The sequence below is a fragment of the Lissotriton helveticus genome, chromosome 10 (genome assembly GCF_964261635.1).
Source record: "Lissotriton helveticus chromosome 10, aLisHel1.1, whole genome shotgun sequence".
Taxonomy (NCBI): domain Eukaryota; kingdom Metazoa; phylum Chordata; class Amphibia; order Caudata; family Salamandridae; genus Lissotriton; species Lissotriton helveticus.
In genome coordinates this window covers 1,117,137,103-1,117,161,569 of record NC_136071.1, presented here as the reverse complement: position 1 = coordinate 1,117,161,569, position 24,467 = coordinate 1,117,137,103, and the positions used below count along the sequence as shown (strand labels likewise).

The 24,467-nt window shown below is 45.7% G+C and overlaps 1 protein-coding gene across 4 annotated transcripts in view; it reads right to left on the bottom strand.

Moving 5' to 3' along the window:
- Positions 1–24,467, bottom strand: part of CAPN7 (calpain 7) — a 264,535-nt gene that overhangs the window by 5,597 nt on the left and 234,471 nt on the right. For 3 of the 4 annotated variants that reach the window (XM_078663888.1, XM_078663890.1, XM_078663889.1), the window contains 3 exons: positions 21,882–22,027; positions 14,546–14,608; positions 1,218–1,348 (listed from right to left, as the gene is read on the bottom strand). In XM_078663888.1, coding sequence (XP_078520014.1) covers positions 1,218–1,348; positions 14,546–14,608; positions 21,882–22,027 — 340 coding nt within the window. The remainder of the gene's footprint in view (positions 1–1,217; positions 1,349–14,545; positions 14,609–21,881; positions 22,028–24,467) is intronic. The other variant, XM_078663891.1, reaches the window with a different exon arrangement.

Here is a 24,467-nt window from a genome sequence, read left to right as displayed (position 1 = left end):
TCAAGATATGCGGAGCGGAGACTTATGGTAAACAAAAGGTAGTGACTTTGATTATAATTCTGGCATTGATGGGAATCAAGTGCTGCTTCATCAAAAAGTGTGCATCTTGAGGGATTGGTCAACAGTCTCACGGAGGCATTTTTAATTAACCAGAATACGTGAAATGTCCCCTCTACAAAAGACCTAAATATAGCACAATCCTGTAAGCCTACACCACATTAATACAGTGGGGGGAGACAACTGGCCATGAATAGCCCAACAAAGAGGGATTATGCAGAGCACTATAATTTGGTAGAAACAGGCAGAAGAAAGAAACCAGTGCTGTCAATGTGAGCTCTTTATTGAATGTGACCCATTTACTCCATTATCAACTGAGATGAAAAGTTGGAGTTCCTTAGACCAGAAATCTTCACACCAAATGTGGCCTTTATCCGCCACATGTAATATTGCAGTCTTTTCACAGTTCATTCACAGCCATCTAATAAGGATATTCTGGGTATCATCGGCATACACAGAGATAAACATGCCAAGGGACTTGAGTTTGGGTGATGGCTGGATATTGATATTGAACAGGCTGAGAGACTTCACAAATCCCTGACTGACACCTCAAGTTAGTCTCGTCTTCGTGGGGTGGTACGGTGGAAGGTTTTTCCTGGGTTCTGTTGGTGGAAATGGAGTGAAACCAAATATAAACCCCCTCTCTTCTTACTAAGACAGTTGCTGTGCTTCTATGAAGCCTGAAACCTGCCTGAAAATCACAAAGATTATTATTGTCCACAGGGTAGGACCTTAAGTGGAAAGACAACAGCTATTCCAACATTTTAGTTGGGGCTGGTATGAGCGTGATTGGACTACAGTGAGGATTGCTAGGTCCGCACTTCATATTTTCTATCTGGATGTCGGAGAAGTCCATTTTAATGGTTTATTACTATGCCAGACCTCAGGGTGCTACTTAGAATTAAAATTAGCTGAAGGACTACTCTATGACTAGTTTTTGCTTACCATGAAAATCAAGAATAAATCACGCTATGATGGACCAATGATACACAAAGATGATGTACCTATTTTCCTACGAGCATTAAAATATTGAAACTTACTTAGGAGACATCTTTACAGTAGCCCCCAAAAACACAGTGGAAACAAGCAGCTGGCAAGCTACAAAACTGTAGAGGGAGCCAGACAATAAAGTAGGCACCGTTTAGGAAGTAGACACTTACCTGGGCCCTCTTAGTTCCACCAGCAATGGGCCAGACCTCTCCACTTGGAACTGGAAGATGGGGTTGTTCTTGTAGGAATCTTTGAAATTACCACAGCCACCTGCACTTGCACCTTTCCACTGCCCATTTACCTTTAAATGCATATTAGAAAAGTTAAGTATATTCTCTTTTAATAAATATCATAAGTGCATCAAAACAATAACATAATACTATGTGCACTTTTTGCAATCTGATAAGTACTTCCCCAGGTACAAACTGTTGCGATGACACTATTGAATAAGTAACATTCTTGATTGATTAAATGGTTTGTGTTGCTTAATTAAAATCATCACCAGTACAAAGGTCATGAAACAGTACAAAATAGTACTACGCGATAAATACTTGCAAGAACAGACATTACAAAATTGCTGACAAAGTGATTATATTTGTGAAACCATCGACCTATGCATGACTAGGTTAATTCATTGTTCATACAGGACGGGCATATACGTAAAAGCTACTAATGACATAAAATGACTCTTCTGTATCTGAGACTGATTGCCGTTTAAAAACAGCAGGCTTAGGACGCACTTTTTCCCCCTTCTTAGTTTTATATACAGCTGCAAAATAACTATATAATTAAAAAAAGGAAAACTTTTCAGCCTCCCAATCACTGCTACAAGAGCTGCTTCATTTCTAATGTAATTGTCACACTTGATATGCAGGCCAAACAGTCCTCAACTTCCTTGTATTAGTTGAATTGCTCGGGAGTCTCAATGGACGTTGTATTATTTTATTCCTTACCGCCATTCCATGCAGCCTTTATCATGGACTTGAACAGTTGCCTTTTCCAACGTTCTAAGTGCCACTTTGAGAAATATGACTACTCTATAAATAAGTTGTGCATCCTCACACATGACATTAGTAACATTCGCAAAGAGTTGCATGTAAAAGGTATCAAAAAGGCTCCAAAAACAAAAGTTCACAATCAAATGTTTTTGAGGCCTTCCAAAGGTGCATCTTGTCAATTTTCCCATAGTTTCTTACACATGGAGAAGAATGAACATATTGTTAGACAGTGGAATGAACAATGGATAACATTTTATTTGTAAGATTTGTGTTGCGCCCACATTTCTTTAGCATGCCAGAGAGCTAAAAGTAGGAGTTGACCAAACATCACTGAAGACTTTGGGCCATATGGGAATTGAGTAAAGGCCAACGGATGGCAAGGAATTCCAGAGAGAAAGTGCAGCTGATGGATTTTCAGTACTCTTCTGAACTTCATACTGTCGAGATCTTCAGAAGTCCCAGAGTGCTGGGTGGTGTGCAGCAATCTTCCACTGTACCACTTGTACCTCCTTTTAAAGAGAGAGTCGGGTTGATGTTGCTGGCCTTAGAGAGACATCTTGTCCCTGGTGGATTAAGGACACACTATGGAGGTAGTCTATTGCAACGCCATTGCAGGCTCAGTCAGACAGGAACACGTTTTAAAATGGGAGCCTTACTGCTTGTAAAAACAGTTTTTCACGGGGAATGGTCTGCCCATATTCATAATGATTCAAGTATTTAAACATGGTTTTAATACATTTTGTTTTGTGTTTTCATGAGTCTCAAACGGAGCTTCTTGCTGTGCTGGGCTGCACAGTGCATCTCCCAATACCAACTGCAGAGGGCCCACAGCTCTAACCCTGGAGACCTGTTTCAATTACAAACCATTCAGTTTTCTTAGTGACACAGGCCTTAACAGTAAATCCGGCAAACGGGGCTTAATCCATACATGCAGGATTAGAGATGCTTTAAATGGCCCAACCAGGAATAGCCAAAGAAACCTAAACAAGCTACTAAGGGCATGACAAGGGTGGGGAGATGGCCTCCGTTTCTCATTGCCACACTTGAACAGTTGCCTTTTTGTGGAGAAGTGTGGCTCACTGGTTAGAAGCGGCAGACCCTGATGCAGAGGTCAGGCCCGGGACCAGGGTTCAATTCCCGACGCGGCAGGGTCTTCGGGCTCAATGTCCGCGGACTCGATAATTCTCGCCTTGGTGCCTACTCTAATCATGGGTCCCACTCTGCAACTCTGGGCAATAGCTTGCTTAATCTCCACAACGGCCCCAACAGCGCTGGGATGCCTGGCCTCACCTTGGGGGTGCCCAGGAGGGGACACCTCACAGGGAAAGCCAGGAAGGGTTCCACAGTGGTATACAGCGCCAGGATGCCCCGAGATGGGGCGTCAGTGCGCTTTACAAGTATACACACATACTCTCTGGAGTATTAGAGGCACTAGAGACTTTTCTGAACCAAGAACCACAACAACACTATCTATAACCTTGAGTGCCCTTACCCCTAAAATACATTAAACTTGTGGGAGAAGGTGAATACGAGGGATGGTGGGCAACACTAGCCTCACTAGAACTCTGCTGTTATGGACCAGTCTCACAACCACACCAAACCTGATCTCACCAGAGAAAATCTAGCATTAATCCCCAGTGTGCAGTGCATTCCCTAGTGGTTGCTGGAGGACAAGAATACTCTCAAGCACTGCAGGGCCACTGCCTTGATGCCCACTGACTCTTAGATGCAAAGGAGTAATGTGTCAAGGCACACTGGGTCGGATGACATGGACTCCTTGTGCAGGAGAGGTGTGTATTTGTAGTCCTGATCTCTAAATGACAACAGCTCTCTTCGGGTGGTTATTTCCGCTCCATTTTAAGTACACCTACTCTCCTGTTCTGTTAAGGGAAACCGGCTGTAAAACCCACAAATTCTAGCTTCATCCCTACCTATCCTTGTGATGGAGCTGATTGGGGGTCTGGCTTCTGTGCATCTCATAGCACTGAAGCTGCACTGCTGGAAGTGACAGACACCAATCGAATGACACTAGACAGAGGGATTCCAGTGATCCTCGTCCTCCTCGATCTGTCAGCAGCTTTTGATACCATCTCACATCGATTACTGCTGGACAGATGGAGGGGGATCGGGGTGAGGGGTAAAGCTCTTGAGTGGATCCAGAGTTTTTTATCGGGACGGACACAGAGTATCCAGTTTGGGTCATTTGTATCTCAGACAGCAGGGGTAGATAGGGGTGTTCCGCAGGGCTCAGTGTTGAGCCCGACCCTGTTCAATGCCTATGTGACACCTTTGGCAGATATCATCAGAAGTTATGGGTTCAAAACCATCTCATATGCAGATGACATGCAGCTAATCGTTCCCATCGAGGAAGATATGTCAACCCAAGGGAAATTTAGAAGCTGCATGTCCAGTATTGCTGTCTGGATGAGGAGAAATCGCCTGCAACTGAATTCCTCAAAAACTGCAACTTTGCTTTTTGTAAAGGCGGAGACTTTTGAGTCCCCCGAGTGGTGGCCACCCGAGTTAGGGGAGGCCCCTCCACCCAGTAGTTGGGCCAAGAATCTGGGTGTTAGGATAGATGATCAACTATCCATGGAGGAACAGGTCAAGATAGTATCCGGTATGTGCTTCGGCACAATGAGGATGCTAAGAAAAATGTTCCCCTGGATCCCTCTGTCGGCGAGGAAAACCCTTGTCCAAGTCAAGTCAAGTCAAGTCAGAAATTTATATAGCGCACTACATACCCAGAGGGTCTCAAGGCGCTTGAGGAGGGGAAGGGAGTTACTTGTCGAATATCCAGGTTTTAAGTTGCTTTCTGAATGCTAGGTGGTTCTGTGTGAGACGTAGGTGGGTGGGGAGAGAGTTCCAGGTTTTAGCTGCGAGGTAGGAGAAGGATCTGCCTCCCATGGTGGATTTATTGATGCGAGGAATGGTAGCAAGGGCTTGGTTGGAAGATCGAAGCTGGCGAGGGGGGGTGTAGAAGGAAAGTCGTGTGTTGAGGCATTCGGGTCCAAGTTCGTAGAGTGCTTTGTGTGCGTGGGTTAGGAGTCGGAAAGTAATCCTCTTATTGACGGGGAGCCAGTGGAGGTTTTTCAGGTGGCTAGAGATATGGTCTTTGCGTGGGATGTCTAGTATGAGTCTGGCTGATGCGTTCTGGATGCGTTGGAGCTTTTTCTGGAGTTTTGCGGTGATACCGGCGTATAGGGTGTTTCCGTAGTCCAGGCGACTTGTAACCAGTGCATGGGTGACTGTCTTTCTGGTTTCGGTGGGGATCCAGCGAAATGTTTTTTTGAGCATGCGGAGGATGTTGAAGCATGAAGATGAGACTGCGTTGACTTGTCTGTTCATCGAGAGAGAGGAGTCCAGGATGACGCCCAGGTTTCGTGCGTGGTCCGTCGGGATGGGTGCTTTTCCAAGGGCCTCTGGCCACCAAGAGTCGTCCCAAGCGGAGGGGGAGGTGCCTAAGATAAGGACTTCTGTTTTGTCTGAGTTCAGTTTCAGACGGCTGTGCTTCATCCACTCTGCTACTTCTTTCATGCCTTCATGTAGGTTGGTTTTGGGGGTGTTGGGGTGTTTGGTGAGTGATAGGATCAGTTGGGTGTCGTCTGCATAGGAAATGATGTTGAGGTTGTGTTGGCGAGCAATTGTTGCGAGGGGGCTCATGTATACGTTGAAGAGGGTGGGGCTGAGTGAGGAATCTTGGGGTACGCCGCAGATGACTTCAGTGGCCTCGGACTTGAATGGTGGGAGGCGGACTCTCTGGGTTCTTCCGTTGAGGAATGAGGTGATCCATTCCAGTGCTTTTCCTTGGATCCCGATGTTATTGAGGCGCTGTAGGAGAGTGCTATGGCAGACTGTGTCGAAGGCTGCGGAGAGGTCGAGGAGGATGAGGGCGACTGTTTCTCCGTTGTCTAGTAGATTTCGAATGTCGTCTGTTGCTGCGATGAGAGCGGTCTCCGTGCTGTGTTTGGCTCGGAAGCCGGATTGTGAGGAGTCGAGGGATTTGTTGGTTTCGAGGAATGCGGCTAGCTGGTTGTTGACCGCTTTTTCGATGACTTTGGCCGGGAATGGAAGGAGTGAGATAGGGCGGTAGTTTTTGAGTTCGGTGGGGTCAGCTGTGGGTTTCTTCAGGAGGGCGCTGAGTTCGGCATGTTTCCAGCTTTCCGGGAAGGTTGCGGAGTTGAGGGAGCAGTTGATGACGTCTCGGAGGTGTGGTGCTATGATGGAGTCTGCTTTGTTGAAAATGTGGTGAGGACATGGGTCTGTGGGGGATCCTGAGTGGATGGAGTTCATCAGGCGGATGGTGTCCTCGGTGGAGATTGGGTTCCAGTTGTTAAGGATGTTCGAGGAGGGTGCAGGTACGGCAGAAGATTGGGTGGGATAGTTTCCGGGTTGGATGTCGAAGCTGTTGTGGATGTCTGCAATTTTGTTGTGGAAGAATGAGGCTAGGGAGTCGCAGAGGGCTTGCGAGGGGGTGATGTCGTTGGAGTTGGCTGAGGGGTTGGTGAATTCTTTGACGATGTTGAATAGTTCCTTGCTGTTGTGGGCGTTGTTGTCTAGTCGGTCTTTGAATGCGGCTTTCTTGGCAGTCCGGATCAGTTGGTGGTGTATGCGGGTGGCGTTTTTGAAGGCGTCCCTGGTGCTGGTGTTTGGGTCTTTTTTCCAGGCCTTCTCCAGGGAGCGGCATAGTTTCTTCGATTTCTTAAGATCATCATTGAACCAGGAGGCGTTTTTGCTGCCAAGTTTGATTTGACGTTTTTTCGGCGGTGCTAGGATGTCGGCGCTGTTGGATAGCCACTGGGTGAGGTTAAATGCTGCTTGGTCGGGGTTTGAGGAGTGGGTAGGTGGGTTTTGAAGAAGCGAAGAGGAGATCTGGTCGATGGTGATTTTGTTCCAGTTTCTTCGTAGAGTAGGTTGAGGTCGGTTGTGAGTGGTGGTTTTATTGTAGAAAAAGTGTACGCAGCTGTGATCCGTCCACTGGAGGGTAGTGGTGTGACTGAAGGAGACATGTTTGCTGGAGGTGAAGATGGGGTAGAGTGTGTGACCTGCGATGTGGGTGGGCGTGGAGACAAGTTGTTTGAGTCCGAGGTTCGCGAGGTTGTCCCGAAGGGAGGTGGTGTTGCTGTCGTTGCTCTTTTCCAGGTGAAAGTTGAGGTCTCCCAGTAGGATGTATTCCTCGGAGGGGAGGGCGTGTGGGGTGATGAAGTCGGTGATAACGTCGCAGAATTTAGCACGGGGTCCTGGAGGCCTGTAGAGGAGAGTGCCTCTGAGTGTGGTCTTGGGGTCGGTGTGGATCTGGAAGTGAAGGTGTTCGGCGCTAGCTAGGTTGACGTCTGAGCTGGTTGAGATGCGGATGGAGTTCTTGTGGACGATAGCGATGCCTCCTCCTGTTTGGTCGATGCGATCCTTACGGATGATCTTGTATCCTTCCGGGATGGCAATGGTGATGTCAGGGGCTGATGAGGCGTTCATCCATGTTTCTGTCAGGAAGGCGACGTCGGGAGAGATGGTGTCTAGTAGATTCCAAAGTTCGATGGCGTGTCTGTGGACTGAGCGGGTGTTGAGCAGGATGCATTTTAGGTGGTTGGTGTCGGGTCTCTGCTTGGTGTCGGTGGATGAGGAGTTGGTTTTGGTGCCGTCGAATTTGCAGGAGTTGCATGAGAAGAGTCCATGGGTGTGTCCAGGAGCGGCTTGGACGCAGTTGGGGGAGCGGCCGGGGTTAAGGGCTAGGAGGGTGGAGGCATCGTAAATAATGCGGGAGGGCTGGGCATTGCGAGGACCAGGGGCTCTGGTGCTAGGCGCGGTCCAGGCGCGGACGGGCGTAGACGGGCTTACCTTTGGCGCACCTTCGGCGCGGCCGTAGCGCGTGGACGCTGCGCGTGGGGGCATTGGCCATAAATGGATGGTGGGGGGGCGGAGGGTGGGAGGGGCAGCAGCTGGGAGGCGGTAGCAGGGAGGAGGGGCGGGCCAGGGAACAAGTCAACAAGATGGAGGGTCAAAGGGAGAGTAAGGCAGGGGCAGCAGATGCACCACGGCACCGGGGGCACAAATCAGTTCCCAGCGTGATCAACAATGAAATAAATAAATCCCAGCGCGAGTCTAAATAAATATTTAAATCCCAGCGCGACTCAAAATAAATAATTATATCACAGCGCGAGTCGAATTAAATAATTAATTCACAGCGCGAGTCAAGTTAAATACATGAACAACAGCGCGAGGTGAATTAAATAAATTAAAGCAGTTACCAATCTGCAGTCTCGGTCTCACCAGCAAGCCAGAACGTGAGCAGGAGCTGGGGTCAGGGAGCGTGGGGGGAGCGACCGTGCTGGATCGGGTCCAGGTGATCACAGCGCGTCAGAGGAGGTAGGGAGCCCTCTATTCGTGGGTGGGAGGGGCAGCAGCTGGGAGGCGGTAGCAGGGAGGAGGGGCGGGCCAGGGAACAAGTCAACAAGATGGAGGGTCAAAGGGAGAGTAAGGCAGGGGCAGCAGATGCACCACGGCACCGGGGGCACAAATCAGTTCCCAGCGTGATCAACAATGAAATAAATAAATCCCAGCGCGAGTCTAAATAAATATTTAAATCCCAGCGCGACTCAAAATAAATAATTATATCACAGCGCGAGTCGAATTAAATAATTAATTCACAGCGCGAGTCAAGTTAAATACATGAACAACAGCGCGAGGTGAATTAAATAAATGAAAGCAGTTACCAATCTGCAGTCTCGGTCTCACCAGCAAGCCAGAACGTGAGCAGGAGCTGGGGTCAGGGAGCGTGGGGGGAGCGACCGTGCTGGATTGGGTCCAGGTGATCACAGCGCGTCAGAGGAGGTAGGGAGCCCTCTATTCGTGGGTGGGAGGGGCAGCAGCTGGGAGGCAGTAGCAGGGAGGAGGGGCGGGCCAGGGAACAAGTCAACAAGATGGAGGGTCAAAGGGAGAGTAAGGCAGGGGCAGCAGATGCACCACGGCACCGGGGGCACAAATCAGTTCCCAGCGTGATCAACAATGAAATAAATAAATCCCAGCGCGAGTCTAAATAAATATTTAAATCCCAGCGCGACTCAAAATAAATAATTATATCACAGCGCGAGTCGAATTAAATAATTAATTCACAGCGCGAGTCAAGTTAAATACATGAACAACAGCGCGAGGTGAATTAAATAAATTAAAGCAGTTACCAATCTGCAGTCTCGGTCTCACCAGCAAGCCAGAACGTGAGCAGGAGCTGGGGTCAGGGAGCGTGGGGGGAGCGACCGTGCTGGATCGGGTCCAGGTGATAGTCACTCGTGGTGAGTCGGCTGGACTATGGCAACTCGCTGCTGGTGGGGGCCAGGGAGGACCTATTAATGCGTCTACAGGTGGTGTAGAACACTGCAGTCCGTCTGGCCTTAAACAAACCGACACGGACTCCGTCCGCCCCCTTGCTGAAGCAGCTACACTGGCTCCCGGTGAGGAAACATGCCATTTTTAAGATGCTCATTGTCGTCTTTAAGTCATTACAGGGGAAAGGACCCTTTTACCTAAGCAAGAAACTCAGGCGGTATAAACCGGCCCGACAATTGAGATCCAGTAATGCCAACCTTCTGTGCTCGCAGAAGATACAGAGGGCATAAATGGGCTGTAGAGCCTTCTGTCATCTGGCCCGAGACACTGGAACAAATTACCAGCAAACATCAGGGCTTGCAATGAGTTACCCAGGTTTAAAAAACGTTTAAAGACATGGCTGTACGAGATGGGCGTGTCACCCCACATCTTTCCCCCACAGCGCCGAGAGATCCCTTCGGGGATGATTCACTTGCGCTTAATAAGTCCACAAAGTAAAGTAAGTAAAGTAAAGAGGTGGGGAACTACAGGATGGTGTTCTTAGAAATGTTGCTTAAAACATGTTAGGATCTACATTTCCTAGACAACCAAGGTCTCAAGGTGGTAGAAAACTTGAAAACATACCAGACTTCAGCCATACTAAAGAGAAATCTTACTCCCTGTTTGAAGGGGCCTGGCAGTACTACATCCTCATGGTAAGTAAGTCCAGGTGCATCTTTAAAAACATTTTTATCCAAAGACACTGTTGTTTTAAGTTGCCTAGAGTACATACCTGCGTTTCTACTTTTGTATGTAGAACATTCATGAGAATAAATTCGTTCCTTTACCATAACTATAATTCTCCAGGGTTGGTATCTTTCATAGGTTCATATACTTTAAACACTCCCAGTTGTCAAGCTGCCAGTCCTACAGTAAATTTACAACGGCAATAAGATCAAATTTCCATAGAAATACACAAATAATTTGCTTTAGTATCCCCTTCACTTCAAAAGCATGCGTAAAAGACTAAGTAATAAAAGCCGCTGAGTAAGGAGGAGGGACAGCCACGTGAATCTATGAAGGATATCGATACTGGAGACTTTCGTTACACGTATGTAACATTGGTTTCCTGCAGTGACTCTTTCATAGATTCGCATACTTGAATCAGAAGAGCGAGAAGTGTACAAACCATCATGTGGCAGGTATAACATTGGCAATATTAGACAGGTGAGAGAAGCAGGAAGAGGTTTACCACAGCACAACAGATCCTGAAGAACTGCTTGTCCAAGAGCCGCATCGATAGCTGCTTCCATATCCAAGCAATAGTACTTCACAAATATGTGTTGGCTTTCCATGTTGCCACTCTGCATAGATCAGATAGTGGAATAGTGGAATGTCAACGTATTCCACAATGTATTCCACTTTTGAAATGAGTAGATAGAAGTTTTCAAAGGACAACCAGATTAGAAATGTCAAACTAATGGCAGAGACTATCCACCTTGTTATACCATTTGGAAATAGGGTGATCTTTTGAGGAATGCCAAAGGTTATAAATAAGTGGTCTTAACAGATAGCTAGTAAGGTAATAATGGGAGTGGCCGCGCTGGTTTGATAGCCATAAAGAGTGAATTTACCCCAGATCTCTTATAAGGCATTTGAGGAAGCAAGATCCATGACTTGAGGACTTGGTCGAGGAAGACAGATGAGGAGGTAATGGTTTGCATAAGTATTTCCATAAACAATTGACTTTACTTCTCTTGTACATTTACCATGGGATTCCCAATCTATGACGGGAAGGATTTAAGCAAGTGAATCTTTGAAAGATCCATTGCTCAAGAAGGGTGCCAGCTAAAAGTAGAGAGCTTGAACAAAACCAATAATGGAGGCATTCCAAAGCTCCTACCATTTTTTATTTAAAAACCCCATTTGTCACTGTGAAGACGAAACCTTGTCTGAGAAGGCTACATGGGTGTGCTGAATGCTAGGTTACAGAAAATATGCAGCTGCTTGATAACGGAGGCTGGCTAGTGATGTTTAAACCCCCAGCCCCTGTGCTCATTCCCCCATCTCTGGGCCGGTAAAAAAAGGTAAAATCATGACTTAGAAAGTCCAGAGTATGTTTATTTGCCCTGTCCGGACTATGGCCATACAATCTGGCTATACTCAGGAGAGTTATTGATAGGTAAGGATGCCTACAAGGTAATTCATTCAGTAATCTCTGTCAACAGTTGCACAGGTTAATTTTTTTGTATGTTGGGCCCCAAAAGGTAGCTCAACCTTGAACATATCCAAACTTAGATGAAATAAATTAATATATAAAAAAAAAAGATTTTTCAGACACGGGTATATCTGTTTTTCTCAAAATTACACACTTTTAATGTAAACAAAAAATGCAAAAGGCTACAATCAGAAACAATAAAACACCATGATTGAGGATGCATAAAAGAGCCTACAAATCAATGTCGTGAACATCTATTCCAAAAATCAAAATAAGGAAATGAATCTAGAACAATAGAGAACAATTCCTCAATAGCCAAACATGCTGGGGAAGTAGATGTGGTAGTCTACGTTTCGGTCTGTTGTGGCCATCTTCAGAATACACAATAAATTGTTTTAAAAAGAGACCCTTAAATCGTGTGTGCTGATCAAGTCGAACCAGATTGTTCAAGTATAGAGTAAGCGGACCTTTTGAATAGACTCCTAAATTAACCGGGTGGTGAAATAGAAATCACACAGCATAGCTGCGATTTGTTTCCGGATCAATTCCACAAAGATGTGGTGAAGTACAACCACTCTTCGAGAAGGCGAGAAATCAGTTGTTCCTCCTGTCAGCTACACGCCGTACACCAAGGAAAACCAACAAGGCACGTTTTGTTGGAGCCGATCTGATGATGAATGGGCCCAGTGCCAAACGGATAGGCTTACCACTGACAGCGGGGTCTTGTTTCTGGATGCAATACATGGCGGGCATATTGACTGTCCTTATCCAGACTTTTTTTCTATCACATGAGCATGTAGAATGCTGTCAGAGCCAACTGGACCTCTATCATCTTTAGAAGGTTGATGTAACACTTTTATTGGTCTTGCACCCAGGTACCAGGTCAACTGTCATGTTATTCAGAAATGCCTCCCACCCATGAGTGAGGCATCTATGGTAATGGTCACCTGAGGCTGAAGGTCCACAAATGGTCAGCCGTGCAACAAGTTCTTGCTCTGTTGAATTGAGGGCTCTACAGCTATAGCTATTTTCATTGACCTGTTGCTTGTGATCATTACCTTGATGAACACTTCTGTAGTGGGTGCATGTGAGGTCAAACATGCAAAACTAAGGCAATGCAGGAGGCCATCATAGGGATGTGAAAGTAGGCATACTTGAGGTCAAGGTTCGCCATGTGAATTCCTGAGCAGAGCAGTGGAATAACATCCTCCCTGGTTGTCATCTTGAAATGCACCAATAGAATGGAATGGCTCCAGGGAGAAGGGTAGGCTGGAAGATACCTTCCTTCTTTGGAATGAGGAAATACAGGGAGAACACTGCTTGAATTCTCTGTTGTGGAGGCACCATTGCCGAGAAGCACTTGTACTTGCTCCTGTAGCAGGGTTTGATATTACAGACTGATTACGACAGTGAGGTGTGGAACTCCAAGCTGTATTCTTGTTTAACAGACAAGACCTACTTGTCAGAGGTTATTTCCAGTGTGAGAATAACCTGATTCTTCCCCCGACAGGTGTTTTTCTGATCGGGGGAATGCTTGGAAAGTCACTGCTTCGAGTTTGAGGCACCCTTTTCCAGAATCACCTTGATCTTTTCTTTGACTGTTGCCTCTTAAGCCACCTACGGTTAAGGACTTTTGGGCATGACCCTTCCTGAAAGGTCTAATGCATTTGGAACACCAAAGACTACAGTACTGCTGTCGCTTTTACACTTGCCCTCCCCTGTTGGTGCTGTATTCAAGGGGATATTGAAACTCACAGCAAATGTTTGCATTAAAGATGATCTATCACTTTATGGACAAGTTATTTACCAGTTTCCAGAAGATGCTTGACTATGTGCTCCATCTCCTCCGCATGATACTTACTGTATCTTAAAGGGAAACCCACAAAATTTGTGATGGACCACTGGCTGCTGCCCCTACATCGACACATTTTCATGCTGCGTCAATTTTTCTGCTCTTCTAATCTTGAGAAGGTGCATCCCCAGTTCCTTGGCCAAATGCCCTTTTCGCTGCTGAGTGGACGACCAAGGAGTTGGGTGAGACATGGCCCCTTATGTAGAGAGGGTCATCGGGTTATGGTTTATATTTTTTCCCCACCACAAAAGTAACCACCCTGAGTTTAACTGGCTCCTTAATATTCTACGTCATCCATCTGGTCATGCTTCTCAGTATTAGAAAGGAATGTACATGCATTTCTATTTTTTACGATGTTTCCACCTCAACATGGAGTTTAACAACTTCACAATGATCAGCCACACTTTGACAGCATGACAATCTTCTGTGGCATCTAGGTTTGTGTCGAGGGTTGACAAAAAAGTCGTGCTAGGGTCACTAGACATTAACTTACAATGTCTGCGGCCAACACTAGAAGGCAGGAGTGAACAGTGCAAGTGATCTTTAGAAGCATATTCTACAAACAAAGTTTTAATAAAAAAGATGAAATTCTAAATCAATTCTTCCTAGCCATTTCGAAAACGTAACATCTGATATAATATACAAAATAAAGTCCAAATTGCACATTTAATTCAAGTATGTAAACAAATGCTAATATATTTTAAACATTCCCTCAAAGTTGCTGACCTGACTTTCAGGACCTGTGGACCTAAGAAACCATCCTGGAGCATCCTCAAGTGAATCATCTTGATTTACATATTTGGATGCCTTCAGATGTTATAGATGGTACTGCCATGGCCAAAAGAGAAACAGCTGGATCCCAGGTGGAACAGGAAAAAACGTATATGAAGTCATATTGGTTTACAACTAATGGCAGGTGATGTGATGATGCAAAAACAAAAGAGCCACATTTTCAGGTCCCACAGCACGGACAGATAAATGCATCAGAGAATTCCCCAATTTCTCTACTGGACCTAGACTATTCCATCTCAACTCTGTGTTACTAATGTACTGGAGAATATATCCAACACTTTGGTATTTCAACCTTAAGTTCTGCACCATGGAAGAAAAGTAACATCCATTCTTTCTTACCCGTTTGTGTACTGTATAGGGCGCTGGAATCTTTGAAAAGGTAAACTTGCACCCTGAATAGACCTGAAAAACAAACACAAAAATAAAAAAAAAAGACAAGTTAAATGAACAGAAGGTTTACCTAATGTGAAAATTCTTATGTCACTATACCATGAGCAAAATCACGCTAGTTTTATTTAGTGTATGTGCACATAAGTGATATTTGCAGCAAGAGCAGCACTTTTTCAGGTACTTGTACAATGCTGCACATTGCACAAGAAATTCAGAATCCTGACAACATATAAAAGTTCTTATTATAAACTAGTCCACAGCACTGCTTCTTTACACAAGAGATTATACTGAGATCTAGGTTTTGATGTAGCCTTGCTTTAGTGATGATGTCCTTTCCATACCCATACTGTCTTTAGCAATTAACCAACTCAACATCCATCAAAATACATGTTATGGTTGGAATCATGCCTTATGTCTTTTCATAAGTGTTTTATTTATTTTATTTTGAAAGTTTTATATAGCGCGAACAAGATCTTTGCAGATATCAGAGCGCTTTACAAAGCCGTGAATACCAACAGGAGAGTAAAATTAAACATAATAAGTGGGAAGGGTAGGTACGTGAGGGAGCAAATTAATACAGGTACATCAATAATATACATATTACAGATAAATGTGTGCATAGATAGTCAGTAACGTCAATAATACAGGTGGAATACATAGTCATAGAGTTCGAGCAGAATAAAACAGATCGGTGTAGAGTCTTTACAGATCCACGCTAATAGGTCAAGTGTATTTGGCCATAAAAGTGTTATTTCTCTTTCTGCTTTGCTTCTTCCTTCTTTAGATCCATTAGTATCCTATTTCCAACTCTCATATGCTGGAAAAAGTTAAACCACAAATACCTACATTTCTGGACCTCTTCAGTCTTCCAACTTTTAGTCCTCCCTCCAATGCTCTTGTAACCCGGAGAGGGTTAGATACCATTCATTTGCCTCTTCGAATGTTAATTTTATCCAAAGATATTATTATAAGTATTTTGTAGTGTAGTTCCTATCTTCCCAATAGGCTCTGCGCATTGGAATAATACCTACAGCAGTAAAGGCCTAGGCCAGACGTTAACTAGGTCTACTACTGTCGATACTAGACTTAAGTTTTGGGTTTGCCAGCGTAGCTCAGAGTTCGCTAGAAACTTTCTCGAATGTTCAAGGAAGAATTAACTTCCCTGATTAGACAAGAAGGGATTTAGTTTCTGACAACCATAGAACATGACAACTTTGCTCTCCCCTAATCAAGAGTCAATCTCGAGAGTCGTGTGAACAAAAGGCAAATTATTTTACTCAGTCAGTACGTGCGTTCTTAGTCTCATCAGTATGTCGAGAAAAGGAAGAGACGGGCGTGTTCAATAAAAAGGTGTCATTTATTGATCAGTCTCTTTTCTCATACAAGAGAAATGGATCGATATTATTGCAATACTTATAGCTAAGTAAAGTGCATACATTAAAAGCAATAGTATAAAGTATTACTGTAAAAACATTGATATGGTTTCTAAGCCATATGATGTTTAAAATGATTAAAATATATTTACATACACATATACATTTGACTAAACGTACTCAACTGGTGTTTCTAAATACGCCTACCCCGTGTACCTGACCTAAGTCTAATAAGTGGGCGGGAATAGAAAGTTACAGTTTTAGTTAAGTTTGTTTTTGCCAAGTGAATAACTAAAAGAATTCTCTGTGAGGGGTTATTCAGTTCTGTACCTGGAAGTTAGGATGAATGAGGAATGGTATCTCTCTCTCTGGTCTCGATATTCCAGGCTGCCTGCGAGGGCTACCCAGAAACGCCGGTGCTGGATTCTCGGCAGGAGAAAGCAGCGCGTCTCTCAGCGCGTCAGGAAGGCGGGGCTGCGCCAGCGGGGTCTGCTTCTGCTCTCGGCTTCGGCAAGTATGGCTGCTCCGTCTCGTCACCACGCGTGTGTTTGCATATGGCAAGATCGGTAATATTTATACCTTTAAGGTGCCGAGATTGACGTAAGGATGGACATAGATACGTCAATAAAGATGTCATACGATTTGCTCGTTAGCACATTCTTTACTAAAGTTCTCGGTGAAATCAAAACAATGGCCGCAGGGTTTTGCCCAGGTTGTCATAGGTTTGATTTGTTATGAGAACTCCGTATGCCTTATCAGGGGCTGGAGGAATATCGCTTGTCTAATTAGATCGCAAGCGTTATGACCTAATCAGATAACACGTTCTTGTGCCGTAGTGTGACTGCGTCAGATAACGGTATCTGCATCATGGGGATTTTCTGCCTCATGGGCTGACTGCTAGTTAACTTGTTGGTTTGTTTAACTAGAATAGGGTCAGGAATAGGGGGATCGATTCAGAACCGATAGGAATACATGACAATTTTAAATGCAAGCTATACAGCCTTCTAATTGCCTTTTCCAAATGACTGATTGACTGATTTATTCAATCAGTCAAGAGCCATACAAAAATCCAGTTACAACGGGGTGAATATTCTGTTCATAAATGGGTAGGTTAGTGGACTTTCCTGGGTTTGTCAGCAGAAAAAGTTTGTAAACACTGAAGGTTTGCAGGTATCCATCAATAATTTTCAGGTAGGTAGAACACCTCCATATTCCATGTGGATGTAGAAAAACATGCTCCTTACAGGGTTAATTCAGCAGCAAAAATAGTTAAACACCCAAATGTACATCTCTGCATGCAGAAGTGTACACTCATTTGATTTCAGTAACTGGTAATGTGCACCTTTTATTCCTATATATGCAGAATTATGCTCCTGCTTTACACCCGGTCAAATACACATATGCCAACACTTAGAAGATAATATCTTACTTTATATATACTCATTAGAAACAGGCACTTTGAGACTTGACTGTAAAGTTTGCTCCATTCATTTTGCACTAGATGGATCAACAATGGATATTTGTTTCCATTGCCCGAAAGGCCTGTAGAGATACCCACTGGTTCACTAAGTAAGACCACAAAGAAACCTATTTCTATACTTTTGATGTGCAGGTAGGAGCGATCCACATGATACCGATACCTCATGGTGTGGTAACAAGTTTTGATAGAGTTTTGACCGTCAATGGGGCTGTGGTAATTTTTCATGTTTATGCAGCAAATCCCAGAATATTGTAGTTTTCCCTTGCCCACATATGAACAGATAGTACCTGGCAAACGTTCTGCAGGATATAAGTCTGAAAGTTGCACACTATGTGGCTCATTCAGATTGTAGCAGTAAAGTGATAATACCACAATGGGATTTACCCATAATGAAAGGTTAGGTTTTCCGTGATATGAAATTACTGCATCATTATGAGTTTCGCCGGCCAGAATGGAGGTAACGTGGTAAACTAGGAATACTGGGTTTGATGTGTCAAAGAGTTTTACACATGTTTTGTCTATGGGCTATTGTGCTTTTCCATGAAAAGAGCATGACAAACTTCACGAGACAAATAATTTTTTTCAGGCAAACCATATTGTCAGTGTGATAGTACCATACAACATGCAAATACTGTAATGAGGACATAAGTCGGTTTTATGATGCCATCACTGCTAGAAAACAGTTTGTCCTTTTTTCTCACCATATAATCAAATTCTACTGATCAGGACTGGGATTTTGGACTCAAATGCATTTATGTGAGCTTCTAAAATGGTGCAAAGAGCTTTGAGATAAGGGGCCATTTGTCTGTATTCAATTATAAGATGAGGCAACCTTCAAGTCCAGCATGAACTCTAGTAAAGGAAGTCTAATAAATCTGAGCTTCCTAAATCTCCCATCACAATCCAATGCCTGACCCAAGCCAAGGCTACCTCAAACATGCCCTGGGTGATGATCAGCCTTGACATTATAAACATTCTGAAGGGACCCATGGACTACATGGATTGCACATTAATTGGATTTTAATACTGACCAAAATGGTGGAAGCGCTTCTTGGAATTTAATCATCAACACTGAAGGTACCACTTAATAACCCTTTTTTCAAAACGTCCCCTTGACTTCATGATCTAAAAAGTCGATTCCTTTAAACCTTCTTTATCTATGTCACACAAGTTGGGATTTTGTGACAGTCGATTTAATCTAACAAATCTTTATGCCTCGTTTTAGATGAGGCATTCACTTAAATTCATGATACATTCATTTTCCAGGGTTTATCTAACTATCTTTTTGAGTGGCCAATCTGGAATACAATAAGATAAATGTGTCCATTAACCAACGAACATTAGCACAAGTGTGTGTGTGTATATATGTGTGTAGCATATGTATAAGGACACTAACTCAAATAAGCATTGTAGGAAAGTAGGATCTACTTCTATGGTTACCCCCACTTTTTACCTGGTGCTAAGCTGCATTTTGAGTAGTCTGTCTGGGATCCTGCTAATCAGGACCCCAGTCTATCTGCTTTGTCCCTAAATTGTTGTCTTGAGTACTTGGGTACACTCCAGATTGGATAATGGGGTACCCTTATCAGTCCCTAGTATATGGTACTATTGTACCGAGGGCATAGGTACCCCAGAGGTCTACCATGGGCTGAAGCATGCATTATGCCACCCATGAGAGACCATGCAAAATGGATCTACATGCCTGCCATTGCAGCCCGTGTAAGTTGGTGCTTGCACCACTTACTTGAAATATAGGTTTACTATATGTAAGGGTCACTGCACTTAACACCTATAAGTCAATCCTATAGCAGGTCATTGCAATCCTGAAGGCAGGGTGCGTGGTTCTAAGTGAGAGGGTTCCCCTGCATGAGCAGAACACCCCTGCAGCCTATGGAGTCCATTTTCCCGGGTTGTCAGTGAAGCAGTCATATACTATATAGAGGGGCACCGCATAATTATGTGATGATCATCTCGAAATCGGCTGCAACAAATCCTATCATGTTTGGTATCAAACATGTTGGAATCATACCCCCACACCGGTTTGGTATCAAACATGTTGGAATCATACCCCCCACACCGTAAACGGTGTGGGAGGTATGATTCCAAGTGTACTGGAAGAGCCCTCCATTAGGCTCTCTGTGTTTCCGGTACCAGTCTTCTAGACATGGACAACACATTTCTGCTCCCCTTCTGCTGAGCCAAGCTTGAGCAGAGGAAGGGGCATCCTGTCACAGGGAGGTGTGACCACCTCCCAGACAAGATTTAGTGTGTTGGGAACGGGTGGGGGCGCTAGCCAGCGCTGGAAAGTCTGCATGAGGGGCATACTTCGTGTCCCCATGCATAGTCCCGCTCAAACCAGTTCTGGGAGCCGTTGGCTTCCGCTCTGGAGCGAAACTGGACTAAGGACATGGGAGTACCCTCCCCCCTGTCCCCTGAATCTTTCCAAGCCTTTCCCCAGGGTACTTAAGGGCTTACCTGGGTGTAGGTCCCTAGATTGAATCTTATCCAACGACTAGATCGGACACCACTGCACTTCTACCATCTGGGCTTCACTGGAGTTTGTTTGGGCCTGACTTCGTCTCACTTCCAGTCTGCTGCATCATCTGTGCCTGTGCATCATACAGGAACCTTCCAAGGCCTGTGAAGCATCAAAGACACCTGAAGTAATCTCCCTTGGAGTGAAGGAGTCACACCCCTGCATTTATAGGCACTGCAACTAAGTCGACCGGTCTGCAGATCCTGAGCTCCTCCGGACTCCGTGGGCTCTGCAACATAGGTGGTGGTTTTCCACAGCTCTTGAGGCCTGCCCTGCTCTCTCACCAAGTTTGAGGCCAGAGTCCCTTGTCGGGGTTGCAATAACCGAACCCCTGTACACCATGTCCAACTTGCAGTTGCAATGGCTTGTTGGCTTCTTTGCAAGAAGATCTTCGGGCTTCAAGTAGCTCCAACCTCGAGCACCTCCAGGGACCAGAATCTTCAGCCACACCGCATTTTCTGCATTGTGGCCTGCATCTTTCGGTGAGCTGCTTGAGGTCCTCTTACGACTCCAGTGCCTCTGGCCTGTGTGTCCACTTGAGGGTCACCCTTGTTTCCTTTAGGCTCCCCCAATTGCTCAGGGTCTGCCCTGACTCACCTGCCCTTGGTGAGTCCCCCGGACCTTGCTGGGCCCGATGTTGCTCCTTCGTTGATTCATGCGAGGCTTGCCTGTGCCAAGGCTTGTTGGTGCCCCCGCAGGACACCGAACCCTCAGCACTCAACATTCTTCGTGGGACAGCTTGTACCCAGGTCCTGGTCTTCCTCAGCGTCGCCTGGTCCTCAAAGCTGCAGAGTCAAGGTCATTGTCATCTCTCCTGAAGCACCCGACATAGGAGGGCATTCGTATTCCAAGTCTCCTGGTCACTCCTGAGTGGCAAAGACTCTGATCCCTCTGCTTTCAGGTACTCCTCTTAAAGAATCCACGTTTGGATTCCCAAGGACACTGTCTTCTCTTCCAGCAGCAGCACTTTCCTGATGTCCTCCATTGGGTTCGACCATGGTTGCTGACACCACTTCACATGTATGCACCCGGCTTTCCTGGTGTAGATAATGTGGGTACTAGGGTATCCACGGGTGGGGTCGCTCTCGAACCTTCTGTCTTCCAAGGAGTTCCTCCAGGGTCCACTGGATAGGGTCCTTAATCTTTAAAAATGTAACTGCGACTTGCTGTGCTTCAGAGCATGTACTAAGCTCGGCAGGCCTGCGGACTTCTGGTTTGGCTTTTTGTTGTTTGTGTGGGAATATATCCTTAGACCCTCTATCTACTGTTTTGTATTGTTTGTCCCGATCTACTCACCTCGTGTGATTCCTTGGAGTTCCAGCACTTCTACGTCCTCTCGACACTGTCTTGACCGGAGTCGTGGTTCTTGTACCACTTTCTTAGTACATGGTTTGGTCCGTCCCCTCCCCCCATTCCCTCCCCCGAACCCCCCTCTGTCGCGGGAAGCTGTGGCTTCGTCGTTCACGAATGCGCTCTCCTCCGCAGAGGTCATACGCGGTCAGAGATGCCCTGGGTGGAGGCCAGCTCATACTATAATGGGGTACTATAATGGCCCAGTCTGCGCTGGGTGCACCTCAGCAGAAACTGAGCCATGGACCAGGTGCATAATTCAGACTCAGACCAGCATTCTCCATTATGTACACCAAATAAAACATTGTTATATAAATGTAAAGCGTGCACCCAACACTCACCCTTACAAAAGGAACAAAACAACGTTTAAAGACATATCAGAATAAAAATATTCATGCATTTTCAAGTAACAGGCTAGTCATTTTAGAAATAAGTCAACACTACGTCTTGCTTTGTAGAACAATAACTAGTTTAACCCATTTTGAAAGAGAATAAAATAAATCAACAAATGCTGAATCCCAAGTTTAGAGAGCAGCAGGTACATACCCGGATGGTGTAGTGGATATTGTTCTGTTTCTCGTACTGAGAGACCACCAGTGTGAATGTGTGGGTGCCGGGGGTGGTCAGCTTCATCTTGGTAAGATAGTGGGGGCTGTTTATTCGGATTCCATCAATGTAGGGAGGGGGGTCAGCTGGAAGGAAACAGAAGAATATTTATTTTCACACACAGTGCATGCCCTTTACTAATTAGACTTTAAATAGGATGGATGGACATTAGAAGGAAGGTGGAATAAATCGCAAAACACATCAAAGTCATTAAAATGCACATGTCCAAGTCAGATGTTTTCCATCACCTGGAAATCTACCTGACTCCCTGCGGCCTCTCCAAAATCCTCTTGAACCATGAGCAAATTGAAAAGATGACGTTCACCAAACGATTGATGAAGAAACGCGTTGTGCATTCATTAAAAACATATGTATGATGTAGAAACACATGCTGGGCCAAGGAAAGCGGTGAAATCTGGGACAGTGTGTGGGATTTTGAAGGTACAGAAGCCGCTTCTCACAAGTAGCTACACCATCCGTGCGTTACTACACAATATGTATGTATGATCTCAAACCCTCCGTGCCTTAATACACAATAAAGGCCCTGTATGATCTCAAACCTCTCGTGCTAAATACCTTCTCCTCTGAACTTCTTTTATCTATCAGAAGGTGCAGTGAGTACCGATGGATGCACACAGACTATACCATGATAACCACTTCAGTCAACAGCATCATGAGGATGTGAGTTGCAGAGCAGGCCCCCTAGTTAACTTTCTATCTGACCATTCATCACTCATTACTCACACTCAATGAACGCCTCTTGGTGCTGTGGAAACAGAGCTGGGACAATGTAAAGCAAATGTATGCCTACAGAAAAGCTTGCATTAAAGCTTGTCTTCAGCTTCCAACGTGATAACAGATGGTCTTTTGGAGGAATCATTGCAAACTGCAAACCGATATTTGAAGGACTTCCCAACTACTTTAGCTGCTGGCAAGTCTTTCAAATATCACCAGCTGAGTCACTGTTGTTTCTTACCACATTTCCCGTGTCTCCATTGGGTTTATGGGATTCCTCCAGTTGTTTTTTTCCTGGAAGGACCTCAGGTCACCAGAAACCACGCGGCCCTCAACAATCCGCAGCCCACACTATTCAACGTAAAAGAAGCTACAGAAAGAGCTTCAGGCAAGTCTCTTCGCGTTTGCTTCATGGCCGGCATTTCGTAGATGTGTACATGTTTGTGTCACTGGAGCTTCAAGGGGTGATGAGGACAAACACAGTTTATGTGCCAAGTATTTTTCGTTTATATTGCGCAGCTTTATAAGCTTAAAACACAGTTCTATAATTGTTGGCTTATTTTGGGACAATATAAATGTCCACTTCTTTTTATTTCTGTGTTTTTAATTTAGTATTTTTGATTGTTTCCTAAAAGGCATGTACGGACATGCAATCAATCAATCAATCAATCATGACATTTGTATAGCGCACTACTCACCCGGGAGGGTCTCAAGGCGCTTGGGGGGAGGGGTATGCTACTGCTTGAACAGCCAGGTCTTGAGTTGTTTCCTGAAGGCGAGATGGTCCTGGGTCAGCCGAAGGTGGATGGGAAGGGAGTTCCAAGTCTTGTCAGCCAGGTCAGAGAAGGATCTTCCTCCGGCGGTGGCTCTTCGGATGCGTGGTACGGCTGCGAGGGCGAGGCTGGTGGACCGTAGCTGGCGGGTGGGCGTGTAGAAGGTCAGGCGGTCGTTGAGGTACTTGGGGCCCAGGTCGTGGAGAGACTTGTGTGCGTGGGTGAGGAGCCGGAACGTGATCCTCTTGTCGACGGGGAGCCAGTGCAAGTTCCTCAGGTGGCTGGAGATGTGGCTGCGTCGGGGGACATCCAGGATGAGGAGGCGTTCTGGATGCGCTGGAGTCTTTTCTGTAGCTTGGCTGTGGTTCCGGCGTAGAGGGCGTTTCCGTAGTCCAGTCGGCTGGTGACGAGTGCCTGGGTGACAGTCTTCCTGGTCTCGGTCGGGATCCAGTGGAAGATCTTGCGAAGCATACGCAGAGTGTTGAAGCACGATGAGGAGACGGCGTTGACTTGTCTGGTCATCGAGAGGGAGGGGTCCAGGATGAAGCCCAGGTAGCTTGCGTGGTCGGTTGGCTTGGGTGCGGTGCCCAGGGCTGGGGGCCACCAGGAGTCATCCCAGGCGGAGGGCGAAGATCCCAGGATGAGGACTTCCGTCTTGTCCGAGTTCAGTTTCAGGCGGCTGTCCTTCATCCACTCGGCAACGTCTTTCATCCCTTCGTGTAGGCAGGTTCTGGCGGTGTCGGGGTCTCTGGTGAGGGAGAGGATCAGCTGGGTGTCGTCGGCGTAAGAGATGATGTTGAGGTTGTGCTGGCGTGCGATGGCTGCGAGAGGTTTCATGTAGATGTTGAAGAGGGTGGGGCTGAGTGAAGATCCTTGCGGGACGCCGCAGATGACTTCGGCGGCCTCGGAGCGAAACGGGGGGAGGCGGACTCTGTGTTCTTCCGGCGAGGAACGAGATGATCCACTCCAGTGCCTTCTCTTGGATACCGATGTTGATGAGGCGCTGTACTAGGGTGCG